Source organism: Anomaloglossus baeobatrachus, chromosome 5 (assembly GCF_048569485.1).
Source record: "Anomaloglossus baeobatrachus isolate aAnoBae1 chromosome 5, aAnoBae1.hap1, whole genome shotgun sequence".
In the NCBI taxonomy this organism is placed as follows: Eukaryota; Metazoa; Chordata; class Amphibia; order Anura; family Aromobatidae; genus Anomaloglossus; species Anomaloglossus baeobatrachus.
The window spans coordinates 398,144,818-398,155,447 of NC_134357.1; the positions used below are offsets into that span (position 1 = coordinate 398,144,818).

At 39.5% G+C, this 10,630-nt stretch overlaps 1 protein-coding gene across 1 annotated transcript; it reads right to left on the reverse strand.

Annotated features, from left to right (window-relative positions):
• Positions 1–591: 591 nt before the first annotated feature.
• Positions 592–8,126, reverse strand: LOC142311610 (keratin, type I cytoskeletal 12-like). Its single transcript, XM_075350171.1, has 8 exons — positions 7,369–8,126; positions 7,048–7,130; positions 6,786–6,942; positions 3,817–3,978; positions 1,994–2,119; positions 1,617–1,834; positions 1,464–1,537; positions 592–825 (listed from the first exon to the last, which is right to left on the reverse strand). The coding sequence occupies exons 1-8, from the start codon at positions 8,047–8,049 to the stop codon at positions 728–730; spliced, it is 1,599 nt and encodes a 532-aa protein (XP_075206286.1). The 5' UTR covers positions 8,050–8,126; the 3' UTR covers positions 592–727.
• Positions 8,127–10,630: the final 2,504 nt, after the last annotated feature.

Genomic DNA, 10,630 nt, shown 5'->3' on the forward strand with positions numbered 1-10,630 from the left:
TCCTTGGGCTCACGTGACATTGTTATGTTATATGAGCACTGTCTGTAGCCAATCAGCTGTTAGGCTGCTATGCTTTCACTTCCTTTGAATGAACCTCAAACAAGTTTAGAAGTGAGAGCACAGCATCCCAGCAGTGGCTGCTGATTGGCTGTTGGACTCACGTGACATGTCATGTGAGCCTTTGGAGACACGGTGCACAAATCACTGGAATAGCAGCAGTGCGAGAGGTGAGTACTGTATATGTTGTTTTTTGTTTTACAAAGGGGACTACTTTATTTTAAAAAAGCTTGTTTAGGTAGTGGACAGCCCTTTTAACTTTTAGCTTGTACAGTGGTTGGTAATTGAGTAGTTCTTCCAATGCAGGTGATACATGTCAGCTCTGCTTATTTGATCAGCATATGCTTCCGTTTTGGTGAGGGCAGTGAGAGATCCTCGGCCTCTAGTCATTCTATTAAATCCAACTTAGATCAATACAGATCCTTTTCTAAATCCAACCTAAAACTGAATATTGACAACTCTTGACAACTCCTGCATTGACAGTTGTCATACCGTTATATTTAAAAAAACCCTGAGAAATGATTAACTGCAAAATTTTGTATCAACTTGCTTGCAAAAGTTTATTGGACAGAAAAATGCAAAGAAAACAAAAAGCATTACAGAATGGACCCTAGACGATCCTTGAAGGAAAATTTTCTTTGAAGTTTCTAGACTTCTGCTAAGGGCTATTCTAATGCTTCTCTTCAATTTCTTTCATTTGTGTAGCAACAACTTTTCCATCAACCATTTCTTCAACGATGGTCTTGACTACTCTTTTTCTTGTTTTATCTTTGGAGGAAAACAAAAAGATGATCACTTAATTGTAAAAATAACTTCTTAGATGTGAAAGTACATTTTAGATTCGTGAGAAGCTATTTAATCGAATTTGCTAATAGATGTGGCTAATATTATATCCTGTAAAAAAATATCATAAATGTCTAAAGTAGGAATACACTGATTTTATCATTCTGCTTTGCACTACTGCCGTTGCTGATATCTTCTGATAATGGCCATATCTTCATGACCAAACCCCACAAAAGTCAACAGTAGACTCAACATATCTGGAGATTTGTAATTGGTCTTCAAGATTAGTGCACTATACATATTAGGCTAATGATGAATGTACCCACCAATATCGACATGTTCAGTCAACTGTCTGCTGCATATATGACAGATGATGTCAGGAGAGATCAGGATCTGGCTTGTCTGATTTCAGACAGCTGATCCTTTTGTTCTCTAAGAGATAAGCCGCCTCCAGAGATACCTGACAGATGTTCTTTCTACACATATGTAGGCAGAGTCGGGCAGATAGGTGTCTGCCAAACAATATAATAGCTATCTAAAGTATATAAGGGGTTTGGTATGTTGTCTGGCTTATATACTGTACTTGTTTTCATGGTTGATAATGATTCTTTAGCATAGCTTACCTTTAGAAGAACCCTCTGAACCTGCTGGGGATCTTTGACTTGTAGAAGAAGTTGACGAAACACCCAATGACGATCTTGAATAAAGAAGGAGTTTGTTAGTCAAAAATTGAGCATAACAACCCACCATTATCCTTTAGAATTTGTCTTACTTACCCTCCTTCTCCTTCGAGCAGCTGGCGATATTTCTCAATTTCTTGCTCCAGCCGGGTTTTTATATCAAGCAGACGATTATACTCATCACTTTGGTTTTCCATGTCGCATCTCAGTTTGGTCAATTGTTCTTCCACACTGCTGATAATATTTTGTATTTGTGTGATCTGAGCACAGTATCGACCTTCTGTTTCTGCCAATGTGGTTTCGAGGGATTTTTTCTACGAATAAAAGTCATATTTTTAAGGAGTTCATATTCTGTTGATAAACCATGTATTCAATGACAATGCTGAAGAAGATCAGGATAGAATTTAATTATTATCTATTCATAAGACTTATGTGTGTTCTAATATAGTTGTTCCACATCATTATATGCATACCATTGCCAACTGGGACTGCAGCTCTATCTCCAGGGCTTGAAGGCTTCTTCTCAGGTCAGAGACCTCAGAACTGCTTGACTGCACTTGAGCCACCCCAGCTGAAATCTCTTTCTTCAGTTCCTTACTCTATAACAGCAAAGTGACAAATTACATATCAATCCTACAGTCACATATCGAATAACGTACATTTTTGTTGGATGGGATGAATGAAAGAGATTGCCTGCTTTCATCTTTCCCATTTGTAAGAATGTGAATGGTCCTATCCCATGACATTAAGCTAAGGGTTTCCTGCTTTCAGGACCTAAAATTCCTTACAGCACCCCTACAGGGAAACTAAACAATTGCGGTACACTATTCCTGTTGAAATTAATGGTCTCCTCATGTGGTACATAGGCATGGTAGGTCTTATAATGGGGATATGTTCTTTGTTGCCTCCCTCTGCTTCGGCTAATAGATGGGGGATCAGAACAGGGACTTCTCTTTTTTTAAATTATTTAGAATTTATTTCTAGGCATTAAAGGGTTTTTAGCCTAGAAAAATTAGCTGCAGAACCATTGCAACATTGGGTCTAGCGCTGACCCTATTTTATTGTTATTTATTTCTTTTTTAAATTAAAATCTCCTGAAAGACTGTTTAAAGAGTAACCAATGTGTTTTTTTGTTTTTTTTTATAGATCAATAGTAGACATGCAAATAAGCAACTTTGTAATATAACTCATCAGAGAAATCCACTTTTTTCTTCATCAGGACTGGTGACTCATTCTCAAAATTCTCAATCCACAGCTAAAATCTGTATGCTGTGAAGAGGAAGAGGGAGGAGCTAAAGGCAGAGCTCCTCCCTCCTCCCAGCCCCTCTGGTTTACATTGCTACTGATGAGATTCTATCTCAGTAATGTAAAAATCTCTCTTCACTGAATACCGATTTTAGCTGTGAATTTTTTAATCAGTCCTACTGGAGAAACTAGCAGACTGTTCTGATAAGAAATATTTTAAAGTTGCTTATTTTCACATGTACTGTTCATTTAGGAATAAAAAAAAATTAGAACAACTCTTTAAGATTAAGTTTGAAATCCACAATTAGTCAATTTCTCTTGGTGTACGCTGAGTTTATTGTGCCGATTCTCTCCATGGAATTGTATTAGACCCGGAATATCCACAGGTAAAAAATGCTACAGATACGCTCTAAAACTCCATGTAATCCCAAAGGGACTGTATCAATTAAGTTTTGTATATAAAACAGCTTTAAATCTTGACATACCAAAATGAGACAAAAACTGCAGCATCAAACATGCTGAAAACGCATGTAAATCCCCCCCCAAGTTACGAAATTTACCTAATAAGTGCAGAAATGCTGCAAAAAATCCGCAACCTCAAAAAATCACCAAATACTTAAGTTGGGATCGTAGCCTAAAAATGGATTTCCTAACTAAGTAAACTATTTAATGCTTGGATCTGCATCTCCCCAGAGTCATACAAATTATCTTCTTCACCCAGGGCAAGGGTTCAGGTTACTGTCCCTGAACCTAAATTCCATGATGACAGTCGTGTGACTTGTTTTGCAATAAGCCCTGGGGCTTAGTACAGTGGCGTAACTTGAAGCTTGAGGGCTCCAATGCAAAATGCAAACAGGGCCTCCAACTATCGCAAGTCTTTAGGAGTAATAGTCTTTTTTATGTGGGCCAAAGAGACCTTTTGGGATCTCTAGGCTCCAGGGCCCTGGTGTGATTGCAAACTATTATAGTTATGCCCCTGGCTGAGAACCATAATGCTGCACGCAATCTCCACCAACTCTTTTCTACATGAGAACATTATACCTCCCATTACCTGCTCAAGGAACCGAGCCTCAGCCTCCTTCCTGTTCTTGTCAGCAACGGCTTCATACTGTTCCCTCATGTCATTCAGACATTTGAGCAGATCAACGCCTGGAGCCGCATTCATCTCAACAGAGACTTGTCCAGCTTGTGAACCATGAAGGGATCCCATCTCCTGAATACACCAAAAGGAAACGTATTAAACTCATCATTATTATTTGATGGACACTATGTAGCACTAACATATTCAATACAACTGAGCGGATAAATTCTGTGGTCACCTTGATCTTTGCTTATTAGCTTTTCAATAGTGAAAGTGTGGGAGAACATATAGTAAGATATACTGGTTGAGATCTACTGTATGACTAAAGATTATTCATGCATTCACTCCTGAGCTGTTTTATGACATCTTTTATTGTGGAGCATCTTTTCTTAGAATAGTGCATAATACTGGTCTTCCATTATTTCTTTTATCTTTCTGAAAATGAAAGAATTGACAATTAGGCATTACCATTCCCATTGTCAATGGGCCGTGTCGCTCTAAAACTTGACACAGTCAGTAGTAAATTGACTGTATATATAAACCCCCAACTCCTTAGACTAAAGTCAGAAGAACCTGGCAATGTCATCAGGTTTAGCCAACAATTTATTGTGCATGGAACCGTCCATCCATCCTCCGACTCTCCTCGGGCAGCGCTTGACCCTTTTGTTCTTCAGAAGATGTGCCACTGCTGGAGCCATTTTACAGCACTTTCTCTATTTTCCCCTTTGAAAACACATGAACATTCAGCCGAGAAAATTGACCGCGTGTATGAATATCGGGAGAGATGGCTGACAGCGGAGTGAGCACTCGGCCATTGGCTAACATATGTACATGGCTGGCTTTGGACTGCATATGGGGCACACTCAATAGACAATGGTAACACCAAGTTCCTAAAGGGAACCTGTTACGTGAAAAAATGCTATATGCCTGCAGATATGGGGTTAATCTGCAGGTTAATAGCATTTGGAACCTGCCCGGTGCCTACAGATTGAACTCCGCTGCCAGAAGAAAGTGAACTTTATTCCTCCCGGCAGCATTACGGTTTCAATCATGGGGGTGCTGCCGCCACAGGTTCAGTCACCGCTCTGTGTATCGAGAGCAGCGGCTGTAACTGTGCCCCCTGTACTGACTGACAGCAGCTCAGCATTAGAGAAGGCTGATATTTAGTGCGAGGAGCATGGTTACAGCCACCACTCTCAATACACAGAGAGGTGACCTTCAACGCTGCCAGGAGGATTAAAGTTAATTTCCTCCAGGTACCAGGGTTCAATGTTCAAGCGTCGGGTGGATTTCCAACTGTATTAACCTGCAGATTAACCCTGTATCTGATAGTGGTTTTCCATGTGGCTGGTTCCCTTTAATGTATTTTTTTTTAATTTCTGGAAGGAATACCCGAGAATCAGCACAATGATGAATTCTATAAGAAAAGATGCTCTAACATTACATAATAACATTCAGCCATACAGTACATAGTTATTACATACAGAATACAAGTATTTATTTAAACAGAGATGTCTTGGAAGCTGATGGATCCTCCTTAGAAAAATGCCCAAATATTGTTAGACAGCAGTGTAGGGGTATCATTATAGGACGGTAATTGCTTTTAATACAAGCTAGCTTGGTCATCTCTTTCCGTTCTATAGAGATTGAAAAAAGTGACAGTGAGAAACCCGCTTCATTAAAACTCCTTCAAAATTATTGTTTCTGGGGTTCAATCTAGAAATAGATAGGTCTGCCAACCTTTAAAGGGACTCTATCAACATGGAATGACTGTTCAAACCAAGTACAGGTGCCCAGTCCATCATGATATGGCCAAACACTTAAGTGTACCTGCCCACCAGCTTGTGTTCCCTTTCCTTTGATTGCCAGCTCTGGCTTTATAGAGCTGGAGAAGGGTGGAGATAGATGGAAACCAAGCAGGTGGTAAGGTGCTGTTAAGTGTTTGGCAAAACCAAGGGTGCACTGAGCGCCTGTTCTTGGGTTGAGCAGTCATTCTGTGCTTCTGCTTTTTGGAAGAAACAGTGTACTGTTGTCAATATATTGTAATGCCGACCCACTCAGTGACTGTTGTAATACTGTTGTGACACTGTTTTTGTGCAATACATAGACCTCTTTTTAATCTCATACAATTTCTTTAAAGACCCCAAAATATTACAAGAAAAGGGTCCTAAACAAATCTAATATTTAGAAGGGAACGATGGTGCTAAGATTTGGACTTACATAGTAGAATTGGTGCTTGTCTTTCACCATTGAGTGGAGAATGTAAATTACAGAGCAATCATAAAACTTTGAAGAGTTCCTGCAGAAGTCAGTCATGAACGGGCAGGTTCTGGACATAGATGCTCAGTTGCCAGAGGGAAAATGTAGTTATCTTTCAGATACTTGAACAGATTTCACTTATTTATTTAAAGGATAATTGCAGATTATGGGATGATATATCAATCATCTTCTCTCTTTTATGTCTTACTGAATACACCACCCATACAAAAGTTCATCACCTATGTATTATGTAACTTCCTAAATGAACATTGATGTCTGAAGCATGCACAATTTCGTAATAAAGTGTGAAACGATCAGTGTCTTACAAAAAAGAGATCAAAGTGCTGATGGACATTTCTATCAGTACAATCCTTGCCTCTAACGGCCCTGGTACCAGCATAATATTAATAGATGTTGCACTACAGAAATAGTCTATTTCATACAGTGAAACCTCCTTGAAATGACCATAAAAAATTGCACCTATAAATGATCTTTTAAAAGAATAGTATTTTCAATTTGATAAACCTGGAGTGGTCTTCTGAAACAGGTCATCTTTTGTAGATGTTTCATCTTACAGTAACTGAGACATTTACCAGGATATATTTAGAATTTCAAGGTCTAAGATAACAAATTTCTGCTAGCATGGCATCTCACAGGCTGAATAGAGTTTAACTTCTTACCTCCTGGTGGTTCTTCTTGAGATACATCAATTCTTCAGTAAGACCCTCAAGTTGTATTTCAAGGTCAGATCTTGTTAAGACCAGTTCATCCAAGACTCTTCGCAGACCATTAATATCAGCCTCCACACTCTGTCGGAGAGCCAGTTCATTCTCATATCTGTGAAGACATCACGTTCATCAACATGTTGTCACCTTTTTGGGTCAAGCACACCACATAACCACTTTATACATATGTAACCCTTATTATACATATATTACTCACTTTAGTCTGAAGTCATCAGCTGCCAGCCGAGCATTGTCAATTTGCAAAAGTATCTTGGCATTGTCAATAGTGGCAGCCAGGATCTAAAATTCAAGATGTAAACAGTGACTTTAAGCACCCAAAACCAAGACATAAAGGTTTAATGATTCTTCTGTTTACTTTCTAACAGATGCATATTATGACAAAACTCTTGCCAACCCATATGTTATATGATTCATGATGCTCAAAGGAGAGCAGCATGAAAACCAGGAAATCCTCAATCCCATAATCTCTAATCCATATTGTGTACAAGTCTAGATTTTATACAAGTCTATATTTTACCTTATTTCTGAGATCCTCAATAATGGGTTCATACTTGCTGTAGTCTGCTGCTCCTTCACCAGAAGATGAGCCTGGACGTTGTCTTTCATACCATTCTCTGATTTTTTGCTCAAGATCATTATTAGCCTCCTCTAAAGCCTTGACCTTATCCAAGTAGGAAGCCAAGCGGTCATTTAGATTCTGCATAGTTTGCTTTTCATTAGCTCCAAACATCCCTGAACTGCCTCCACCACCAAATCCTCCGCCAGCACCTCCACCAAATCCTCCACCAGCACCTCCACCAAATCCTCCACCAGCACCACCACCAAATTGTCCACCAGCACCTCCACCAAATCCAGCTGCACCACCAGCTCCTCCACCAAATCCTCCTCCATAGCCACCACCAGCACCTCCAGCAAATCCTCCTCCATATCCACCACCAGCACCTCCACCAAATCCTCCTCCATAACCACCTCCAGCACCTCCACCAAATCCATCACCAAATTCACTACCACCTAGTTCATTATGGCCAAAATCTCCAAAACCATAACCTGATCCATTCATTATTATTCCTCCTTGCCCACCACCTCCAAATCCTCCACCTCCACTGCCTCCCCCAAATTGCTGGAAGCTTTGTGATGACCTCTGAAACGAGCTTGATCTTTGTGCGCCACCCAGGGATCTTGCATATTGGGTTGCCATGATGGTGGAAAAGAGGAGGATCGCTTTGTATAATATGCGGCTCTTATAGCGACCAAATGGTAGCGCTGAGAGTTTTTCTATCCTTTTATATATAATAATGGTGGGTGTATCCTCTTATAGTCTTGTGCGAGAAGAAATCACTGTTGCGAAAGATCAGGGATTTGGTGCCCATGTAAATAATTTATTCTGTTTTGTTATGTTCTTATCTGCCCAAATATTTTAGCTCATGGCTATATTTATTAAATCAAACGGGTAATATGGGTGGAGTGTCATTAGACCATCATTATATTGCTGAAGCCTTTCTAAGCCTGTCTAAACAGATTATTTATGCCTTATATTTCTTAGATTTTTGCTGAATGTCATTGGAGTTTTGCCAGGTGACCATGTACCTACTTTGTGCATCCTAGGTTGCCATTGATCTTGGTTAAGTGTATTTCTGCCTGGGGGTATGTAGGTTTTATAACTGAAGAAAGACATATCCTTCAGCAGATTTACACATAGTAGTATACACTAAGAGAAAATCATTGTGGTTAGCTAAAAAAGATTTGAAGTACAGACAGAACAGGATCTTCTTTGTAAAAATGATAGTTTTGGCTAAGCCAGCCATAGTTCAGAAAAAAAAAGAAAGCTAGAAACTAATAATTTATATGCAATAAAGTTATGATCATGATAGTCACTGATCCTCTGTCTTGATCTAAATTGTCAAGCAAGAGGCTAAATTTGGCCGTACACATGCAGTCGCTTCAAGCAAAGGCTCGGTGATCTCTTCTGACTCCCACCTATAAAGTTGGTGTTTTCAGTTGGGAGTGGAGAATGAGTTCTGGGGGCCTAGCTCCTGGAGAAAAAAGGGTCAAGCTTTTAAAGAGGTTGTCCACTACTGGACAACCCGTTATTAATGGCATTAGTATTTTGCATACAGTAAATATAAAAAATCTATTATGATTTATTCTACTTTGTGCCCTGTGTCCCCTTCCTATCTAAAAACATAAACAATGTAACATGAATATTGCAGACAATCACTGACCACGGATTGGTTACAGCCTTCAAATTTCAGTCCAAGCAGAAGAAACACTGTTTTAGGGGTATGTAAACATAGATTTTTAAAAATATATATAGAACCCCATGGTGTCAATATTGGTGGGTTGTCCACCGATGGAGAACATTTTTAAGTTTAAATTGCCTGGTCAGCATGTGACTGCTGCAGCCAATGAGTGGCTGCAGTGATTGGCTGCAACTATCAAGTGGCCACTACCGCATATAAGTATATGCTCTTTCGTTTTTTAACCAAACTGGCACTATATGTAAAGTTAAGCTCCCCATACACATTAGAGTATTATGGGCTGAACACGCCAAAATGTACCCTCAAGGTTTGGCTGACAATCTAGAGTTACCACCAATATCACAACCCAGTAGTGGGGGCTCAAAGCATATAAATTAATCATACCAACACAAAGGGGGAAATATGCAAGCCAAAATTAATGAAGATAAAAATACAAATATTCTTTATTAAACAATTATAAAATACAATAAAAATGGAACAACTCAAAGGACAGATGGTATAGATTGGGGAGATCCGGCAACAACCCTAATGCAAACTGATGGAACCCAGCGTCACACAAGTGTGTGAATATCCAGACCAACTTCAAAAATGTTACATAGATATATATCTCAAAGTTTATGGGGTCCTGGAGCATTAATTGTCGGAGTGGAGGTTTCAGAATGTCACATTTCACACTACCAATCCTTTTGCTTCCCCCTGATATAAGCTGTTATATGTGAAATGTTATAAGACATGTCTTATTCTTATCTTTATACTAGAGAACATAGTACTGCTCCTGTGTATGGGAGAAATTACCGAGATGACTGTTGGTTGAACCATCGTTCACTCAAAAGCTATCTAATGTGTTTGAGGGGATTTATATTAAGGGGTGGAAAACCTCTTTAAGTTTAATTTGTATGGAGTCCTTAAAGGGGTATTCCCATCTCTAATATCCAACCCCATTATGTAATAGGCGTAAGAATAATATTAGCAAAAACCATAACCATGGCTACCAAAGTTGCACTGCCCTGCACATGAGGTAAGAGACATGGCTATATCAGGAGAACTACACTACATTTCTAATTAGAGGTATTTGCTAATATTTTTATTATTACACCTACTACATTATTGGGATCTTGGAAATGGGAATAACTCTTTAAGTTTGCCCTATAGCAGAGGTCCTTAACCTGTGGCTCAGGAACCACATGTGGTTCACAGACCCATTGTAGGTGGCTTGTGCTTGTGGATGTCTGCTATTTGCACCAGGTCTTGCAAACAGCTATGAAGAGCAGGTCTCCAGATAACTTTTGGAAGTAGCCCTACACAAAAGAACAGATCTGAATGGAGATAGGAACACATGGATCTTTGTATACTGCCTCTCTTTGTATACTGCCTCGGTGTGGTGATTTCTGTGGAAAAACTTTGGCTGTGATAATACTGGTAGTGGGGGCTTTGGGTGTCACCACTGTGAGGGGCAGGAGCTAAATGTGGCTCGTGACCCTCTCTAAGAGCAGAATATGGCTTTGAAGGTCAGAAAGGTTG